General features: G+C 37.9%; 1 protein-coding gene across 8 annotated transcripts in view; it reads right to left on the minus strand.

The window, feature by feature from the left end:
* NSD2 (nuclear receptor binding SET domain protein 2) overlaps window positions 1-22,520 on the minus strand; it is a 104,849-nt gene that overhangs the window by 12,300 nt on the left and 70,029 nt on the right. For 6 of the 8 annotated variants that reach the window (XM_021393788.1, XM_021393783.1, XM_021393787.1 and 3 more), the window contains 8 exons: window positions 22,117-22,261; window positions 21,035-21,112; window positions 19,488-19,606; window positions 16,388-16,469; window positions 15,278-15,402; window positions 2,488-2,619; window positions 1,348-1,471; window positions 171-371 (listed from right to left, as the gene is read on the minus strand). In XM_021393788.1, coding sequence (XP_021249463.1) covers window positions 171-371; window positions 1,348-1,471; window positions 2,488-2,619; window positions 15,278-15,402; window positions 16,388-16,469; window positions 19,488-19,606; window positions 21,035-21,112; window positions 22,117-22,261 — 1,006 coding nt within the window. Of the gene's footprint in view, window positions 1-170; window positions 372-1,347; window positions 1,472-2,487; window positions 2,620-10,413; window positions 15,403-16,387; window positions 16,470-19,487; window positions 19,607-21,034; window positions 21,113-22,116; window positions 22,262-22,520 lie in introns of those variants that run through there. The other 2 variants (XM_021393790.1, XM_021393791.1) reach the window with 2 other exon arrangements.

Genomic DNA, 22,520 nt, shown 5'->3' on the forward strand with positions numbered 1-22,520 from the left:
AGAACTCACTCCTAACTGTATCTGCAGATTCAGCAAGCCTTGCTGCAATATTTGAATCAATCAATACCTGAAATTGCAGAGAGGAACTACTACATGAGCAGATTCCTTACCTTAACATACCACAAACAGACTTAATTTATCAGTCATAAACATGCAAAAAATGAAACTACCTTTTGAAATTCGTGGATGGGAGGGGTTACTAACATGACAACTGAGGCAGCTGTGCAGAGGACATCGAAAACCCCTGTTCTCAAACACGGTCAGATGGAATTTTTTCACGCAGGCTTCATGGTAGAATTTTCCACAGTGGGATACGACACAGCGCTTCAGATCTGCCTTCCTCTCTTTACACACAAAGCAGGTATGCACACCTAGTGGCAAAAGTAATAAAAATCACGTCACTAATTTTTCATTTGGACCTGTGTATTTAAAACACTGCTGGGAATTTTTGTTGTGTGTGAGGGAGAGTTTTTTTTTTTAATTCCATTATTTGAAGCAGCAATTTATCTGCTTTAACTCTTCAGTGTTAAATACTGATTCGTTTAGATACAGATAAAACAAAACACAACAAAAATAAAGTTACAATGCAAATCCACACTCAAAGCCTCACTGATCTGCTTTTGTGTTCTTATTTCTAAGTGTCAGTATGGCAGGACAACTCTGAATTTTGTTTTTAAAGCAATGAAATAGGATGCTAGTTTGTCTGCAATCCTGTAAAATTTGGATCGTAGGCCCACAGAGTAAGGACAAATATCCTCTAATCCTCTCTCTGGACTGCTTGGAACAGCCTTGTTTAGAAGCACTCTTTTTTTCCAGCACGGTTCACCACCTGCACTGAACTGAGCTTATGAGCAAGAACACAAATCTTTTATGTAACATTTTGAGACTAAGAGCTCCCAAGCAGTTATTGCAGGATTAAAAGCAAATGAAATTAATAGCAGTGAGGTGGTCTTTCAATGGGAAAAGCAAAAGACTTATGCAGACACAAAAAGAACTGAGAAAGGACTTAAAATGTTTCACTTGCTGCTTTTTCCCAGTATTTCTCAGGTCTTTGTGGCAGACCTTAAATCTACTCCGTAATTGTACACAGAGATACGATCTGCAATTATTAAGGCAGTGGAATTCAGAGCAAATGAGCCAAGTCGCAAGAGATTTCTCACTGAAAACAGAGCGAGCATCCTAAACCACGGCACAGGTAATGAACATGAATTCCCACACCACCATGCACCAAAGGGTAAGTATAGTTTGTTCACAGATACATAATCTGTACGGGATGATTTCCTGCAACAATGTACGGGAAAACGACATCTTTTCTTTTTAAAATTTAATAGAAAGGGACAGACTTGCCTGATGTGCATTCACTACAAATGAATTTTCCTGCTGGTCTTCCAGAGAGCCCAAGGCAGCTCACGTGAAAAGCTTGATAGCAAAGTCCTTCACACAGCAGGAGATCACCTGTTTTTTCACATAGCTTTTACAACACAAAGGCATTGAATGTTAAAGAAAAGTTCATATGCAGAAAAAAAACTGTATTCACTATTCCTTTCCATACATTGCTCCTCAAAATCTCTTTTCCCGTGGTCGAAATCAAATTTAACAAGTGAAAGACAGCTCTACAAGTATCATCACGTGCCCTCGCTTCCTGTTGCAACAAATACTAGTCATTAAACTGCCAGAAATACCACTGATAGAAACACGGTACGCCAGAACACACCCAGAAAAAACGAAAAGAAAAAAGCTTGAGGAATTTTTCCCCGAGCAAACTGATGCATCTGAGCAGGGTTACGAGAATCCTTCTTTTCCTTTTCCTTGGCAAAAGGAAATTAATCTAGGAGACACAACGATACTTCTATATGCAGGCTGTCAGCAGTGACAGAAAACTAAAAACGAACTCCACAATAATGCTGGCAGAATTTAAGTGATTAGCCAACGTTTAAAGACAGATATAATCTCATCGCCGTTACGTGCAAGAAGAAATGGAAATATAACTGCTTTTCCAGCCTGCTGGAAACAACTTTAATCAGCCCAGAGCTATCGTGTTACCCTTTCACAATCTACGAACTCTGTGAGCACAGTTCCAGGAAGTGTTCTGCTTGCAGTGAGCATGCTGTAAGTGCAGGGCAGCCTGCGCAACCAACTGTGTCAGATTTCCTTCTCTGTATTGGCAGACAAGCAAGCAGCTCTCCACCATTTAACCCAGTGACCTGGCAACATTCATGCGCTGTCCTTGAGGTACAAATCACGTTTATTTTAGCAATCTGAAAACTAAAACAGAAAGGCTAAGTCTCTTATTTACAGATCAAGAAAAAAAAAACCAGGAAGGAAGAATTCCATTGACTGATCTGGGGACCTGCTCACTAACGTCTCCTCCACGCGATAGGCACAATAAACCTGTTTCTGTCCTAATACTGCCATTTTCAAATTTAAAAATACCTTTTCCAGGATAACTCGGAAAACACAGCTCCCTGCCCAGCTACCGTCTCTCACCTGACACACATATTCTTTTTTTGTTCCCGTTCCTCGCTCAGATTTTTTGGATGATATAGACACTTCAGTCTGAGTTTCATCAGCACTTTCATAGGGGGACTCTGAGCGCTCATCTCCTGGGCCATCGAAGATCTGAAGATTAAACATACACGTTAGAGAAAGCAGCCACGTATGTGAATTTTGTTCAGAACGTCAACCGAAGGAAGCAAACAGACTGCAATTCAGGCTAACGGACCGAGGTTAGTTCTTTAGGTTTTGTTTCCCCACCTTTAAGAAGAACGTTTGATTAAATTCAGAGTATGCACTTGTGGAAGTCTCATCAACAGGGCAATACAACAACTATTTTCACAAACTCAGCGGCTGCCAAAACAAAACACCAAGACTTTGTAAGATGGCATTTTATTTGTACTCAGTCCTATAACCCAGTTAGTCAGCGCCTAGCCGGTAACACAGGGACATTGTAAAAACCCATTGTGAAAGCTCGAATACACGCTTTACAAGGAATTAACAATGTATTTTAGAAAGAAAAGTAAAACTTCAAGCTGCAGACCAAAGTCTCTGAGTCAAATATTCTGCCAGAAAGTGGTAATGTTACACAGAGGAGAGAAAAACTACGCGTAAGAAACGTCATAGCTAACAGTGAATCCAAAATACTCCAAAAGATGACCTTGTCATGCATGAATCTTACATAAAAAGTCCTACCAAATGTATTAAAGTTAGAAGGTTTCTGAAAAATATATTCATAATTTACTTTAAGGACAAAAATCCTAACATTTAAGAGAAAACACCGCGCAGTTTTCAGTTCAACAGAATTCAGGGATGGGATGCACATACGAGTCATATGTCCTACATCTTGTTACAGCAGAAAATGCAGAATTTCAGATTGCTGCCCCCGGTCTGAACTCAAATTGTTTTGGCTACCAACATTCTCTAGGAGAGCATAATGATTTGCAACTGTAAAACAAACCTGTCACTTCTCTTGATGCTTGTTGTAATGGTTATTCACACACATCATCAAAAATAATGCCTCAGGTCCCTTCTGAGCTGTCTAACTGCTACCCATAGCTGATGATGCTTTCTTGAGGTATTTCATCTACAACAAAAGCCCTCTGGAATCACATTTTTCCTCCTGTGGAAGCATGCCACAATTAAACCCATTTCAATCCTTTTTGCTAAGCCACAATGCAGTCTAAATTTCTCACTACAGATTTTCTTCCAGCCTCAGGGGAATTTTGGTGAGTTTTCTCTAACTGGAGACAATATTCCCCAGGTCTCCAAGTACAACATTCAAAGCCAGTGAGCATCTGACTTCTCCTCTGCACGACCCCTGTTCCACTGCCTAAGCACCCGCCCAAACCTTTTCAATACAACATCGAAACTCGCTGTAAATTCCTAGAGTGCTCAAGAGATCACTTTGCCAAGAGCTGTTTGTCAGGACACAAACACCCCACTCTGTATGAAGAATTTGATTTCTGTTTTCATACATACAATCTTATATGCATCCGCATTAAAACACATTTGATCAAAACTGGTCCGGCTCACCAAGTAATGGAGACAGCAAAGTGCACGCCACTCCCTATCAGCCGATCTCCACGTCATGTGCAAATTTATTCATTTATTTTGAAATCAGAGATAAAAACATAAAGACATCAGGCCCAGTATTAGTCTTTATAAAATCCCTTGTGAAATGCTGGCTTTGACTGATCACTTCTCACCATTGCTGCCAGCTAACCTGCATTCCTCCATTTAACATTTGCTCTCGACTGTGTCTAAAAATATTTCATACATTGGACCTGACTTTTTTTTCAGATTATTTTCAAGACTTACATTACAAATGCATTTTCTCTGTGCGAATGCAAACAACTGAAGTGATTCCTACCTGCATTTCATCTACGAATACTTCTACAACTGGACTGATCCCGAGATTTTGCCCAACGGTTTTATAAGCGGTATCTTTCAGTGGGTTAAAAGAAACTGAGTGTAAAACCATTGCTTTGTTCAGATACCAGGAAATCTCTGATCTCTGGAAGGAGATGGAAAACAGCAAACTGCAACTGCACGCTGAATGGACGGCCAGGAGCAGCCAGGTTTTGCCGGGAAGCGGTGGATTAAGAAAGATAGTACTGGAGTTCAGCAGAAAACCAGAAGTGTTTTCCCTTAGGGTTTAAGTAAACCTACACAACAGTATTTATTTCTGTTTAAACTCTTCCCACAGAAACGCTACTTAGTATAAGCAGTGCGCTGCTCTAACTTTTCTTATTGCGTCATTATGTTCCTGTTAGAACTAGCCAAAATTAGTCACTTACAGAATAATATTTTAAAAAAAAAAAAGCTAGGCGTTAGATCTGTATTTCTCTTCTATTGAACGAAAAAAAAAAAAAAGGTAAGTTTTATGTTCTGAACAGAACAGGCATACACTAATTTAACACTACTGTTGCCCTCTGTATTTCCCCCACAGCAAAACCTTTTTCTTAAATCCTAAGTAGAAACTTTTGTTCACACATCTGAAGAGTTAAGAGAATTGTCTTCCCACTGTGCACCCCCTGGGGGAGAGCACCCTGCAGCCCTGGCTCCTGCTCTGAAGGCAGAGCACAGAAACAGGACAAATACGTATGCCAAGTCACAGGACAATAAGGCTTGCTGTAAAGCAACAGTTTCCTGACTTGTCTTTGGTTTACGTGCTTGTAAATACTCAAATGAAGGATGCAGACCTCTATATGGAAAGGCAATCCTATGGACAGATGGCGGCCTTCCAGAAACCCCTTAGACATGGGCTAGAAAACCACAGCCATGCATGAACTGTAGGTTGAAAACCATTTTCTTACAGACTTGGAATTTTACTGCCCTACTTAGAGTTAATGCAATAGCCCTTCATTTACGTTCAACGATTACTGAGCCAAAGCAGCGCTGGCAAGAATTGAATGCTACCATCACAGCCACAAAACCCAAATTCTTGCCAAATTCTAAGACAAAACTTGGCAGTTCACAGCAGCCTATAGATTCATGACAGATTTCAAGCATGAATACGCATAGCATGAACAAAATATAGATAGTCAATCAGCTACAAGGCTACCAGGCTGACAGTATGTTGCAGGAAAAATGTGACCTCTGCTTTGCAATCGGCAGGAGCCCTCAGCACATCACAGATCAGATCTCCACCCAGCACCAACTCTGCACTACGCAGCTGAGCAGGGACACACTGCTGTGATGCCAAAGGATCACTGCATCCCTAAGCTTAGCACTGGACTTTAATTGCTTCGTGCAGGGTGCTACGATCCCAAAGGTTCATCCCACCCAACACTCAGAGCTAGTATCATCAACACTTAAGTTTTCATACTGGCTAATTTTAGGGAGCAAATGAAGGGTGTGGCGAGCAGATTCCCCCTTACACTTTTAAGAGAGGGATGCCTTTCTGGAGGAGAATTCTGAGTTTAAACTCGTGTTCTTAATCTCACTGTCTGCTGGCCGCCTCCCTCGGTAAATAACCCTATTCTGTACCGTCATCTTTTGGGTCTGCTCCCTCTGTGATGAGAGTCAGAATCAGAGAGCTCAGCTCCCGAGGCTATCCAGGAAAAGCTGACGGAGATATAACAAAGTCAAACGTGTGCCTGTCCCCTGAAGGCCTGCGAAGGAGAGGCTGGGACAATCTGTCGAAAATGTTTCTTGGAGGACCTACAACAAAATGGTATGTAGAACAGGAAAAGGCTGGGGAGACTGCCTGCAGCCTGAGCATGCTGCGACAGCACAGCCAGGGCTCCCAGCCACCAGGGAACTGTTCCACAGTAAAAATACCTTCAGATTAAAAATGCTAACCAAAGAGGATGGATAGGACTGCTGAAAATCGCTTTCTACAGTAAAACAGTGCCACCTCTAAAATTAAACACTAACACTCCTGGGATTTGTTAACACAGCTAATACGTCACGTCATGACAGATGTGATGGATATGCATTCTGCAAAAACCAATACAAGTTTTTGAGGTCTTTTTTTTTTTTTTAAACTGTTAAGTTAAACGTAAATCTTCCCTGTGATCATGCCAGAGCTTGCCCTTTCCTTATTTTTGTAACATAATCTCCTTAGAAAAGAAATTGCACGTTAATTACCTCTTCTGATATTCAGGCAAAGGTTCAAAGGAAGCCACACTTAGATTAGTGGCAAAACCTGTTAATTAGTAATTTACAGCAGCTGCTGGTTTGCTGTTTTGTTCTGTTGCACGTGTCGAGTGATACCTTATTTCTCACAAAGTAAAATTTTTAAGAAAGCGTAAATTTAGGGAGAAAAAAGGCAAAGCTCTGCAGCTGTACAACCGTCAAGTTCCGGCAATGAGATCACTCCCAATCCTACAATCACCTGCGTTTTTCATTAGCAACTAATGATGTTGCAACGCAGAAGATACTGTTCTTCTGCGGAAGTTAGCACTGTCACAAGCACCAGCACACTTCATATTCTGCACGTCAGTCAGACTTTCATTGCAACTACAAAACAACTCAGTTCTAGAGGAGCTGCCGTCAGAGGCTTTCACACTGCGCTGGCTGAACACAGAGCAACCAGCTGATATTTGAGAACTCCCATCCAGGTCTTTTTACTGAAAACTGCGCATCTGTGAGCACGTAGGAGAGATGGGAGGGAGAGCGAAAAATCGGACCTGAAAACCTGGACTAACTGAAATCATCAGGAGCTTTACTTCCTTTTCCCATCAGATTCTCACAGCTCTTTCCTTTTGCATGTACATTATCCATTGCTCACACATGAGAGACTCAAAGGGAACATGGGAGGACATGCGCCTACTTAAAAAAAAAAAAAAATTTAAACATACTCTCTATAGCTTTGTTATTGGGAAAATATACATTACTGACTCAAACTGGGACAGAATTTCTGACATTTCTATAAAATCTTCGGTGTTAGTATTGTATTTTTATCACGTTTTAGCAATTGAAAGATACAGATTCTGGCAATAGATCACAATATTAAGAACTGGGTCTACTGATCTCAACGTACATTGGTCATACATCTTACGTACTTCAATGTTTGGATAACAGTTATTCAGACCTACAATGGTACAACAATCAGGGCACCAAGACTTCACATCTCCAACGTTGTTGTAATTTTCTTTGGAACCAAGCCTTTTGCATATGTTAAAATTCCCTATTCACTATAATCAAAAGAAGCATTTAATGGATTCTTTCAGACAAACATTGACCTACTTTTAGAAAGACTGCGGAAGAATGGTTATAAAAGCAATCTCCAGCATTAATTCTTCACTGAATGAAGATGCTTTGCATACTGCAATATTTGATGCATAAAGGCAGATTACACCAGCAACCAACACGCTGGGCAATTGTTTAAATGCTAAATACAAGATTTTCTACTGCTTAATTACTTCATCTAAAAGGTTGTGCAAAAGTGATATTCGTTGTGCACAGGGATGCGAGCACAGTTTGTAGAATGATGTACTTTCCTTCTCAAGGTTATGCTGAGTAAGAATTCATTTTCGATGGAGGCTGTTGGGCAGCCTAAGAAAGGGAGAAATGTGCGTGTATTTACATTTAAAATAATAAACTAGAGTACTAAAAAGAAGTAAATCGAGTCAGCAATGTATATAATGTGATTTTGTATGTTTATATTCTTATTTTTGATCTTTTCATTGAAGCTGTCTAAAAAAAATATGTGGGGAGAGGGCAGGAAAAGGATTCAACAGAGGCAGTATGTAAAAATCACTTTAAAAATGTTTTTCTTGTAACACTTTCCTCAGCTACACCACTGAGTTTCAGTTCACTGCACCATCAGCTAACGGCATTCAAAGGTGAAAGGATAAAGCACTGACGTATGGAAACATCTTTCACTCTTACATCATTCAGTACATCTAAACATTAAGCTCAACTCTACAACAATTTTCAAGTACTCTTTGCAATCAGACACTCGATTCCAGTTTCAGCCACAAATTCCAGCAGAAATGTGAGCCAATTCCTTATTCCCTCTTTTCTTTTTTTAAATTTACTTGCAAGTTGGTATGTACGCTCAGCTTGCGAATTTCTAGAATCATGTGGATGAACTCTGCAAGTGGCACCATTAGTTCCACATCTGGATGGCTGAAATGTCATGTATTTAAAACATACATATATATATATGGTACTGACATACATGGGATGACTGGATGGCAACTGAGAGTATAATACAAGAAAGGATGATGTGTAATTTAAGAAGTCAAACGATCCCGTGTTTCGAAGAAGTAAGGATGAAGTGAAATGCTTTGTGGATATTTACTCCATCCACCCATTTTTTTTTTTCCTATTCAAAATTTTCTACTCCATTTACAGTTTGCCCCTTCCTTTCTGACAGCTCCCAAATCACACAGCAAATACCAGTGCCAGCAAAACCACTATGTCATAACTTCAAGGAAAAAGATGTTCAGAAATTCTAGATCTGAAAACAAATGGGTGCACTCATCCAATCTGCAGTCCAAGAATTTGAAGAAAAAAAAAAAAGTTGCCAAAGGATGAACATAAAATGCAACTGTTCTGATCTTTAAGGCTGACTCTCAACCAGCTGTTGACCTGGCCGTTAAATGTGCTTTTTGTTTTAACTTTAGGATTAAGTCTTCATTTTTAAAAGCTGATATCTAAAAACCATTTTGCTGGCTCATGTTATCTCAGGAGTGGGGAAGGGGGTGTAGGTGGTGACCTTTTTCCTTCACTGTCTCTAAAGGATGAGAACATCAGTATTTGCTGAGGCGAAAGCACATGCCCCATGAAATGGAAGGTTTTCAAACACTATCCACTGTACATTAGCAGTTGCAAAGTGTAAAAGGTTCAAGTACACTTCAGTGCTTATTGGCATCACCAGGAATTCTCGTTTCCTAGAGCCATTTCAGACACGCTTTCCCTGCCCGGAGTATGAAGGTTCAAAATGAAACTGGAAATTTCAAGTGGGAAAGTTGCTAGCATTTATGCATCCATGGTGCACACACAAGAACGGGCTCCGGTAGTCATCACTCCACCAGCTGCAAAGCCCTTCAGATTTTTCTAGCTACCAAAGTGCAACTTTCATTAAAATGTACATACTCTTCCTCAGAGCACTTACTTCATCAACACATTCGGTCTTATGAAAGCAGTTCTTGTATTACTCAAATGTGCTTGTTAAACAGCACACATTAAGAATACAAGCAGTGGACTTAGTCAGATTACGATCAGGTTGCTCTTCTGTCATGTTGTGCTTAATCAGTTAGAAAATCAACTAAAGGGCAAATATTTTCAGACAGGAAAGGTAACCCTTCTGCTTCCCTTTGTTTGACTCAAACGTCTTTTGTTTTATAATCCTGGCTGTAGAACATAAAATGGAAACAAAATCCACAACGTAGACTTCCTTTAAAGCTAGGGGTACAGAAAATGAAAAGAGAGCATGGCAGAAGCAAGTCACCCCTGCTGCAAGTTCATCAAGATCCACACAAAAAAAGTAACCTACGACTTTCAGGTCACCCACTATCTCTAGCAGCTATTTTGCATCTTCTTGTAAGCATTTTAGAAGCATGTTTCCATGACTTCTGAATGCTGCTGGCTATTAAGCTCCACTGTGCTTAGAACTAAGGGACAGTGTTACAAGCTCAGACTTCCTGCAGTGACTTCAGCATCAGTGATGTCTGTACCACAATCAGCCAGGAGGAAGTGGACTAGTCTGGCTAAGAGCTTCCCACTGAAAGACTGGAGTATGGATCTTCTGATAAGGAAACTCTTCAGTCTTTCCACAAAGAATTACCAACTGCATTTTCTTTTTAACAAAAGTCTTAATGACTAGTTGTGTAGTTGTTTCTTTTTAAATCTAAGCACGAGATATATAAAAATACATAAACATGCAGATAGATCAGACTGTATTCGAAAGACAATCTATTGTGCACCCACACGGAGACAGAAAAACTGACAGAGCCAATTGAGTTACAGTTAACATTTCCTTTATTTCAGTATAAGAATTCCTGAACTGAAGAATGGTATTTTGGCCCATACTCCTAGACTAGATAAATTCTTTAAGTATGCGGTGCCACAAGTGTACACAGTACTATCATAGCAAAAAGACGGCCTGGGACAAGTTTCATTTTTATTATTAGCAGTAGTTAGACGTTTCAGGTAAGGATATTATGCATTTCTGAATTTGCCTGGAAAGTTAATTAGAATTTTGAGAACATTTTAAAACATTATAAAATTACCTATAGACACCCATGATACTTTGGTATGAGATGTGGAATAAAAACCTACATTAGATAAACATTCAGTAAACAGATTCTCTGCACTCTGAAGCCTACGTAATACACAAGTTGAGAGTAATTACATAAGAAACTTAATTTTCTACACAAAACGTGCTGCCAAAGAACAAGACTCAAACCTAGAACTTTTTTTTTTCCATGTGAAAGTGAAAGCATCATAACAAAACAGTATGGCCTGGTGGGCAATGCAAGTCATTTCAACTGTTAGAGGCTTTGGCAGAGGATTAGCATGAAAGAAGTCCAATTACTTGCAGCGTTCCACAAGAACATACCCCTGACTGCTTACTGGTGCTTTGAAACAGGGAAGAGAAATCCACAGGCATACAGAAACAAACAGGAAACAACTGTCTGCTAGGTCACAAAGGATGTAATGAGACGCTACGTATTATGTTATTCTTAAGTCTTGTTTGGAAGAGAAAATAATCATTGAAAAAAGCTAGGAATAAAATGCCAGAAGCACATCGGTATCTACGTTTTAAAACAACCTGCAAGCATATCTTCAACTATTTTTTCTTCAGGGCAGTAGTTTCTTTACAATAACGTGAATTTCCTTCTTCCTTTCTGTTCTTAGGATCACAAAGGCAGTTATTTTTACCTTTAATAAGCATGCCTAGAGTATTTTAGTTGTGTAATGTAGGACAACTACACTCCAGGGTTGATAAATGGAGCTGACGTACTTAGTTGCAAGTTGTACGTGTCTCATGACTGCCTCCTGGATCAAACAGCTTACCTTTAAAGTTCTGTACGTATTCTTTCCATTCTTATACATACTAATACCCATTAAACAAACAAAAAAAAAATGCAGATAAAAGAAATCTGCCTCAAATTAGTAATAAAAAAATGTACTGTTTAATAAGCACAAAAAGAGCACAACTTAAGGCTACTGTCTTACATTATTAGGCATTGGAAACACAGGAAGTTGGAGCTATAACCAGCAATTGAGCATGTTTTCACACTGGATGTTATACAAAGAATTCCCTCTAGGGAAGATACAGAACTTACATTAAAAACAACACTTTCAAGATCTTTCACGGCCTTCTTTCAACTGCCATCTGCTGGTCAGCTCCTACTTCATGAGGGTAAGATGAATGACAAACTAGCTAAGAATTTAGAGTATTACATGTTTTTTATTTTGTCCTCTTTAAAGATATTATGATTCTCTGACAAAGTTCAGAGGTAGTATCTGAACCCTACAGGATACTATGACATTTATCTACTGTGAACAAATCCATTCAATTTAATGAAGCCAGCCAATAACCACAGAAATTGACTGAAAAGCTAGAACAGGTACGTCCTGTGCAAACACACAAAATGTACTAATAATCCAACAGCAATGGTAATGCAAAGCCTTTTTTTATTTATTAAAAAATACTGGTTACAATCTACTGGCACCTGTAACATTACTGAGGGGTAGAAGGAGAAGGTAAAAGACAGCACTTGCATCTCTTCTCAAAAATATGAGGTTTTGGATGGTTACATCAAATCTTATAGCAGCAGTAAAGTACTACTCTGAAGTTTTGTAGACTTGGAAATGTTGATTATCTTTCTCACACTATGCCCCAAAGGTGCTCTTTAAGAAATCGGTTTTAAGGAAATTACTATTGATGCCAAGTGCCTAGAAGTAAAATTAAGCATTTTTTTCCCCAAGATTAAATGCAGGTATGACACTTACTCATTCACGTATAAATACCAAATAAAAACAAAGGCATTGCTATTTTTTGCCCAGTGACTTACAAAAAGACCCTACTGGTCTGGTCCATCATGTTAAAATAATTAAAACCCCAATTTCCTGAAAGGAGCAGAGGCCTACCTTTTCCCCACTGGTATGTTAAGTCTATCAGTGTTTGTTTTTCAAGGGAGAAGCCCACTGAATGCTTCTCTCTCCCTTCTAAATTAGGCACCTAAAGTGACTTACGGATTAAGAATTTGGCTTCCGTTCATTTTGTAATATTTCAAGTAAATCCCATTAAAAATACCCCCAAGTAACAACAAAAACCATCCAAAATCTTTGTAAATAGTCAAAATAATACGATCTTTCAAAGAAGAAGAAAAAACTGTGCACACCCCTCCCTACTGAACACACTTTTACTAAACTTGAGTTGCAATGCGTGACATTTAAGAGGTTTGCAACTAGCCACAGTCCTTGACAAATAACAGTTATACGCAGGCTCCCTTCTGGAACAAGCTGTCCACAAGTAGTGAGGGAAAAAAAGAAAAAAAAGAACAAGCAAACAGCCAGAATCCACTTAATACTGTTTGTGGAGGTGTATGTGCTTGTGGAATATGCAGTATTTTTTTTTCACCTTTGTTAGAAGATCATTTAAGTCAACATTTCGAAGTGTAATAGTGAACACAAAAATAAAAGTTAGTCAGCAAATGTATTTAATGTTGAAAAGAATTACATCCTATTCAATTAGTGGAGCAAGGCTTTCAGCATTGCATCATTGTGTTTATTTCTTAAAACTCTTTCCCTTGTCTTTCTGGAGAAGGTTTCTCTCTGGATCAACATTCTCAGGACATACATGTATTTAGCTGTTTAGACAAGTGCTAAATGACAATAGAAAAGGGAAAAAGGTTTTTAAAGCCACCCACAACATCCAAGGTTTATAACTTTCCTTGTTTTGTAGAAGATAGTAAGTTCAGAAACACATGCCTGTAATATTTTTTCAATATTTATTTAAAGGCAAAATATATCTAATATCATAGGAAACAAACTGGGTCCAACCCTTAGCTGGTAAAAGTTCATGTCAGTGCAGCTTTAAACCATTTAAGGATCCAGCCCACTGTTATCTACTCCTCAACCCACCCAGCACCCCCCAGATCTCTGTTTTTTTGATAGGGTACATTTTTATTATGTTGACTACAATTGTTTTGAAACATTAGGAAAAAATGAATTCACTTTCTAATCTGTATGTCAGTCTTATGAGCTGTGTATGACATGAATTTTTCTCAAATCTTTTGCTGTTCAGCAGCAGCTGAGGAAATAAAGAGCTAAGTTTTAAGATTTTCATCTCAGCCTAAACAATCGTTTCCATTTCTGCACATGAACTGTTAAGACACAACCCCAAATCCTACAAAAACAAGTCTTTTATGGAGAAAGATTTTGGGAGACTTTTTTTTTTTTTTTTGTAACCCTTTAAGTAGAAATAGAAGGATCTTTCTGCTGGGATTACAGAATCGAGAGATGTATATTTAGAATGAAAAATATACTATGATCCTTAAACAGGCCTGGCTTAATAGCTGGTCCCAAATACAGACAGCTTAGACTGCAAGTGCCAATAGTAAAGTCAAAATGGCAGAAAGTGTTACGGCAATAATTGGGAGTTTCTCAATTGCAACAACAAAATGAGAACAAGTATTACTTTTCTTGACCGCTGCTGCCCTGGACATTTTTTTTCTGGTGGGACTTCTTTAGTTTGTTTTATTAGGGTACAGGAGGGAGAATGTGAGGTGTGGTTTTTTTTGTGTTTTTTTTTTTGTTTTTTGTTTTTTTTTATAAAAGGTATTTTTCAAGTTACAGTAAGATAAACAGCCATTAACATGCAACCTTCCCCACCCCCCAAAGGCAAACCATTTACTGAACATAGTCTAGATATTTTAACTGCATTCATTATAGTGTCTAAGCGCCTCATGCTTTTTCTTTAGGGAGACTGAAGAGTCTCTAGGATATTTGGAAGCCCTACTCCCTCATTAGCAGGCAAGTATTTTCTCTACAACTTCTGGAATACAAACTTCTGGAAGCTGTTTGTCCATGGATATTTTACTAAATCCTACCAACTACATTTCTGAATCCACCTGCAACACAGCATGCAAACTTGACCCTCATGCTGCTACTCTTTGGCTGATTTGTTTTAACAGCGTAGATAACTCGGGAACGGTTGAATGGATTGTATGAATACACTTCAGGTACATACATCTCATTTATTGTATGTCGATTGAAAAGAATTACAGTTCCAAATATGCAGAGCTAAGACTATGATTAGTAAGTATCAAAAGATACATCTTTCACTGCCTGCTTAACTCTACTGACAATGAAGCTATTTGCATCACAGAGAAATAGCACTTAAACAGCCTGAAAACTAATCTGAGCTTTAAGGGGCTCTGCTCAGAAAACTGTCCAGTTCTAGATTGGAGGATTAGGAAACTTGCTTCAATATAAAAGCTATGGCAACATGACAATATTGAGTTACATAATGTAACTAACGTAGTACGCTTACATAAAGTCTGTAGAAGAAAATACAGAACACACTGGCATTTTACTTTGCCTCTAACAGAAGGTTACAATTCTAAAACTTTGTTGGTAAATACATTAAAAACCACAATAATATTTTGACGTCCCCAAATCAGACGTTCTTGTTACAATAAATGAATTTGCAATGCACACATTAACAGGTTTCACAGAGGCCAGAACTGTAACTTGTCTAGAGCACCAACGTTAGAGAATTCGCCTTTGTTTTTTTTTGCTTTTAAACAAAAAGATTCACACCTGAAAATTCCTGTAATTAAATGGCTGTGTGCAAACACCATTTTTTTTTTACCTCATTCTCAGTTAAGGAAGCTGAAGGAGATGAACTTTTGCTAAAAGCAAGAGTTGAAGATTCTGCTGCTGAAGCCCGATTTCGCTTCTTCAGAGGTTTACATGCATCAGACAGATTTTTCGTTGCTGTAAAATAATTTTGGTTTACAAAGTGAAGTTTGGAACTTTAAAACGTTATCTCCCTGAAGCCATTTAAAATATTCCTTCAGATAAAGGAAGGAATGATTTAGGTAGGTCTTCTGGGCATCTATGTAAGGCTGAGAGAACAAGAAGTTTCTGAAACCATGTGTTTTTGCTTGATTTTAAAAACAAAGAGGTTTCTCTTAAGCAAATACATACTACAAATGGCTAAAAAATGTTTTCCCCAAGTACTTATGTCTATTAAAAGCAAAACATCTTGTGACTTATGACCTCTTTAAAGCAGAGGTAACAGGTTCGTCCTCAGATAAACACTAGAAGGTCTATGTAATCTCATCACAATCCGTGTACCACTAATACTTTGTTAAGAGAAAGCTTATATACAGGGACAAGGTACCAGACATATTGCCACTTCCATGTTGCGCAGAACTTTCTGAAGCTTATTCATCTTTGGAATTTCATTACAATACCTAAAGAGACATGCTCTTACAGAAATTATCTTAAACTTGAACATCTGATTTTTGGATTTTGGTACAAGGTTATTTAGAATTCCCTCTCATGCGCCACACTGCCTCCCATAAAGCATCATTTGAAAGGTCTAAAATGACATCGTAACTGATTACAATGATGGTCACTGCACTTGTTTCATTGGGCAAATGAAGAACAACAAATTGGAGCAGTAGGATTTGTATCACTGCTCTCCAAGATCACGGGGAAATAGCTTTAATTTGGTGCCATCAAATGGTGAACTTGTGAACTGCTGCTCTAAATCAGCAATACACAATTTCAGGCAAGTATAATGTTGCAAAATGGTGGTAGTGAAGAAAGAGGGCACAGTCCCCCCCCATCTGTGGCACAGTGGCTGCATCTTGTGATGGCATCAGCAAATTTAGCTGGCTGCCTCAGACAACCTGTTTATTTTTATATTATTTAATTGAAAAAGTTACATTAAAACTTATTCTGACCACATTACCTGACTGGTTCTTTTGTGAAGAGGAGGTTTCTGTGACCTTAGCAGAGTTTGTTTTTGCTGTTTTGTCATTGCTTGTCTCCCTCTGTCACAAAAAAAAAAAAATGAAAAAAATAAAAAAACTCCTAATTTAAGAGTGGTTGGACAAAACTGGCAATTACTTCTGGATTTATGTTATTAAAGTGTCTTTACAAATACCTGAATGGTAATGTCGTTAAGCTAGCCCCATTTAAGTAATTTTTTTAAAGTTCATGTACAAAACAGGGTACAAACCCATAAACAAATGAGTAAAATTAAAGAACAAGGCATTCCAGCATCCCACTTATCCATCCCAAACTCAGCATATCAGAAAGGGGAGCTCTGCATGAAAACAAAACATGTACATTACCCTTCCTATCTTTGTCTGTACTGGTCAAATTAAAACCTTTAATTCTTTAGGGTAAACTGCAGAAGTAGTAAATAAATTTGAGAATAAAAGCAGAATTTAAGTTTCAGAGGCTTGCTTTCAATTCCACAACTTGCAGCAGTGCCACTTGAAAAATTACTATGGTTAAGATTGTTCCAGCATTTCCAAAATATAAACGCTATTATCAAGGGAGCATATACAATGAATAAAGTTGCTCCAGGCTGAGAATTTGTCATTAAAAGTTTAGGCCAAAAACTGGGGAAACTGTTGTCAAAGCTGCGTCAAAATTAGACACAAACTGTTCCTTACAGGATATCACTGTTACTTTCTTCGTGTGTTACAAATTCATTCAAGTACAAAGTCCCTAAAATTGCAGCCAAGAATGCTCATCACTAAAAAATGCTCAAATGAGCAATAAGAAAAAACTCTAGACAACAAATTTTATGCCCTTTTTCGTATTCTTTATCTGACTGTTTCATAAAAGATGTCCAGGTGAATACCTTGAAGGTGAGACTGTACTACAAATGTGCTGCACCACACTTCTACTGATGTCACTTAGACTAAGGCACCCTACCACTGATGCTGCCGTGTACAATGAATGAAAATGTACAGGATAATTCACACAATTTAAAGCAGGCCTTACAGCATCCCCACTGTTAATGTGCATTTTATATACATCATGAAAGCATCGATGAACGAAAGGTTTTTTTCAAAACTTTCATATACTTTTTATAATCTAGTCACCTGTGAAACAACATTCAGATTTTGTAAGAGCTGAGGACAAAAAGAAAAGGGTAACGCACAGCGAGAGCTCATGAAAAATCATTAAGCTTTCACCTATCCCAAAAAGTTGTAAGGTAAGTCTGCACGCAAACTGGGAATAGCGGAGGGAAGCGCATAGCTAGTGTTTGCATTTCTGAATCACTGTGTAGACACTGTTGCAGACATTCACTACATTTTCTACCAAGTAGCAGCACATACAGCTAGCATCCTGGGCTGGTGGGGGCAGGAAGATGCCTAAAAGATTATCCATTAAAAAAAAAAAAAAGCAGAGAGCAGCCATTCTACAGTAACTGATCCTTCTGTGGGCAGAAGCATAAAAACTACTGCCTTAGGCATTTACAGTTTCCAAATCGCATAGTATTTATACATACCAGACTCCTCGCAACTAATTCTGATATATTAAACAAAGGACATCACTTTCTAAATGTACGTAGCACGTTACCTAAGTCAGTATTATTAGTGGTATGTATCTTATAAGAATCACTTATCCCAATTATTTTGTTTTCCCGTTAACGGTCACATCTGCATCATGGTATCAAAGACATCAGAACCTCCTCTTCATGAACTATACTGTAACCACCTTCCATTGTACTTGCAATCATCTAGGCCAGCTGTTGCAAACAAAAACTGGTCAGGCAATTAAGAAGGAACTTTTATTTCATTCAAAACAGGGACTTTGTAACAAGGGTTAATTTCAATTAATAAACTTAATTATTTCCCTGTATCTACTGCATTAGAATAATTTGAATCAATTAGACACATACTTGACGTTTCTAAATAATTTCTCCTAGAATATAAAATGGATACTCAGTGACTGACCTCTCAGAGCAGAAAGTGCAAAAAACACTTTTGGCCCTCTTTTCTGCAAAGGCAACAGAACTTCTCTAAGAACTATCTTTGTTCCTTACTAACAGGCTACTTACGTCCGGTTATCTGAAATAATACTTACTGTTTACAGTGAGCTTCAACCAAATTGTCTGGATATCCGCAATATCAAGACAAGCTACTAAAGTAACAAGCATATCAGACTGACATCTCTGAATGCGACCCCCAGAATTCATCTTCAAATAAATCTATCACCTTTGCATGTATTAGCTTGCTTCATTTAACCAATCTGACACTGAAATCCCTGGGCAAGGTTTGCAATACCCACACCACAGTATGGTACTCTAGTAACACATCTGAAAACATCTATTAGCTTAACTCTTCACAGAAGTAAAACCCAAGAAGTTCACTGGTCTGAAACTGCAACTAAATAAACCTACACTTGAGCATCTACAGGATTTGGGCTGACACCTACATACAGAATTTTAGCGACCTACGTAAGGAAAAATCTCATCCTCACGAGCAAGTTAAACTGAAAAGAAGCTTGTGATCTGCATGATAACGATGCTGTATGTACCACAGTTTCCTATCTTAAGCAATTAGACGTCACTAAAACGTACTGTAGGATTCAATCCAGTTCTTGAAAATTCGTTTTCCTGTTCTGCTTAACTTGCATTCCTCTCGTCCCCAACTTTTGTCTAAAAGAAGTATCACTAACACGTTAAAGATTCTTGTACACGTTCTTGTATACACACCTGAAATCTGATTCATGGGGAAAGGAAAAGTACTATAAGGCTTGGCAATAGTGAGATGTCATGCCTCTGCATATTCCTTTGGGAAACAGATTTTCTCAGCGTACATTTTCACCACAGTCTAAGTAGCAAGAGCAACTTCACATCTCCATGCTTGAAACCAAAGAAGAAAACTCATGGCAATAAGCTCACGTTTCTCTAAATATTTACAACAGTTTGGTTTGATATAAAGACATTACTTTTTTAGTCCTGGAAACGGAAATGCTGACAAACTTAACTACAGCAATGTGATCGGTGCTGCCATAAATCCACCCAAACAAACCAACAACATAATTACCTTCCGATTATTCTGTTTATCCATCCTGAGTCTTTTCCTAGGTGCCTCCTGAACTTCAAAATCTTCTGTAGGTTCCTTTGTCCTCTTTTTTTGGTTTCTTTTATTTCCATGTAAGTTACCTTGGGATGGGGGATGGGGGAAACTTACATGAAAAATAATCTAAAACCCACTTTCAAATTATTTTGAACTGATCTAGTTATTTAAGTTACTTTTCTTTCAGTCATTATATCTAAACACGGTTAAACATTAACACAGTTTGATGACCTCTTAATGCCTACGGTCTGGTTTCTGTTGCTGAAGGTAAGCTCTAGACACATCCAAATGCTTAATAGTCATTTTAGAAAGATGAGTCTACCTACATAAGCACTAGCGTAAGATCTGAATATTGCTGCCCAACATCTGTTTCATATTGTCAGATTGTACGTGGTTTTAACTCTTCTGCCACTTTCTAATAGTGTCTTATCACGGAAGCTAATTTTTACATCTCCTTCAGGAGTTCTCCAGTTGATACTGGTAAAGGTACGGAGATCAGCTTAACAGGCTTCTGGAAAGAACAAGCTATTACCAACTGTACAGATTAATTCTCTCTTTCTGGCATAGCAATTCCAGATTCTTTCCAAAAAGCTTACTTACGTTTTACAGGAGACCATAATATCCCCTTCCTTTGTGAACCAAAATTCTTAAGAACAGATTCACTTTGGCCATTTTAAACCAAAACAGACTTATTCACACATCTACGTGATCATTCACTGTAAAGTTCAAAAGCAGCTAGCTAAATAACAAAAGGTCACTGACTAACCTACATATTCTTCCCCCAGGTTCAGCAATTGTTTATACTTGCTCTATCACAAAAAGATAGATGAAGGCTTAAGAAGTATACTGATTCATCAGGATGAAACGACAACATCATTACATTCTCCAGTACTCTCTAGTTTATGAAGCTACAGAGTATTATTATTTCAAAGTTTGTAAGCTCCAGGGGCACAAACATGTTAACTGAAAATTGCCCTACAGCTACAAGTATTCCATTCCAGTGGGAACAAATAGTCGTAAATATTAAAAATATAGTAACTTGAAAATATGAATAATTTTCAAATTAACGTTCCTATCTAAAAAAACTAGGACTCTGATTTCATAAAGCAGACTGAAGTGGCTCCAGGAGAACCTGCTACTTACAAAAAGCCAGTAAAACAAATCCCACAGTATTCTTCCAAGTTTAAGATAAGAGGATTTGGGTAGGGAAATGATTCAACTGACAAGTTTTCATCTGTAGATAACTATAAATGTACACAATATATGTACTAGAAACACCTGGTACAGGTACAATTTCAATTACATTTCTTGCAATATGACACCGAGGAAGGTGAACAGAATTCAGTACTACAGTGTTTAGATATTTAATTTGGGATCCATTAAAATTCTATCGTCAAGGAAGACAACATCTGAGATAAAATAAAGAGATTATGAAACGTGGGCGATTACATAAAAAAATACACTCAGTAGCTACTAATAATCAACTATTTGCACACAACACAAATTTCAATTACTTCTGGATCTTGATCTCCTTTTAGGTGAGTCTTGAAACACTTTACGTTTGGCCTCTCCAATATTCTTCAATGATGAACCTTGAGAGATACAGAATGTGGTTTTTTTTAAACTGATATCCAAATATTTGACACTTAAATTTTAAAGTTAAAAACTTTTCAATTTTCCACAAAATTGTTATTTCACACACACACAGATAGTTAACAAAACTGACTGCCATTTTTATACAAGTTTTTCCAAGTCTCACAAACTTTCAAACACTCAATCTCATTCTTGTCATTGCCCAAAGCAGCACCTGTTGGTTTCTAATACTTCCACATTATGTCTTCTTACAGTGCTGAAAAACTATTTAAATTTGAAACGTGATAATTACTAAAAATTTGATAAAATCCTCAGGTGCCAAACTACCATCCTCCTTTCTCAAATATGTGACTCAACAACAATCAAGTCTTTTGCAAAATAATTGAGACTGATCATTAAAAGCAAATGCTAGACAACAGCAACAAGAAGAAAAAAAATCTACTTGAAATCTTGTACAATGTCCTAAAAATTTTGCATAGTACAATAAAATGCCAAGTAGATGAAAGATTCAGAAGTTTGGAATGCTTCTTCCTGAGTTGATGATGATGAGGTAATACACTATCAATATTCATATGAAGAAGAGGCGTAGCACTGATCACTTTTCTGAAGCCTTTTACTGACTATTCTATTTTTTAAAAAAGGGCAACTCTAATTTTACTAGTATTAACGCTTCATTTTCCCTTCCCAGCATCCACATATAACAGGCAATGGATGCAATGGCAGCTGCTTATGGGCAAAAGAAGAATGAGAAATCAGCAATCTCTAAACAGTAGAAGGTTTACATATAACAACTTTTCAGAACAATGAGCAAGAAATGTAGACTTCATGGGTTGCTTTTATTGTAACCATTGGCATTTCCTTTGCTATTGGCACAAACACCAAGAATTAAAACCTGGAAAACAGTGAAAGCTGTTTTCCCTACAGGTCTCAAATATGTGCTTAGTTTAACACCACTATGTTTATCAAATTTAGTTAGAGTACACTAGCACAGTTTTACGTTTACCAGAGTCTTCTTCAGATTTGGGAGAGGTCACTATGGCAAACTTTGTGTTATAGCGAGCTTTCTGTTTTTCACTAAGCATGTTCCACTGCGATTCAAGCAACTCTTCAATCTCCTCACTTGATGCATCGGGATGTTCAGCAACCACCTATACATGCAGAAATAGGGTTTTATTAAAAAAAAGATGACCACTGAAAAGAATATGTTCTTCTATTGCTTCAGAAAACTGGATACGAACAAGCTATCTTACGTTTCTGCTACGGATGGAACTACATTTGAGCATTTTGTACCCAGTGTCGTCGTTGTTTTCTAATAACCACTTCTCTCTCTACAAAGAGAATCTTTTAGCTGATTCAGAAGGATTAAGAACCATTTTGGAACCATTTGCCTTTCAACACACAGAAAAT

Source organism: Numida meleagris, chromosome 4, assembly GCF_002078875.1.
Source record: "Numida meleagris isolate 19003 breed g44 Domestic line chromosome 4, NumMel1.0, whole genome shotgun sequence".
NCBI lineage: Eukaryota > Metazoa > Chordata > Aves > Galliformes > Numididae > Numida > Numida meleagris.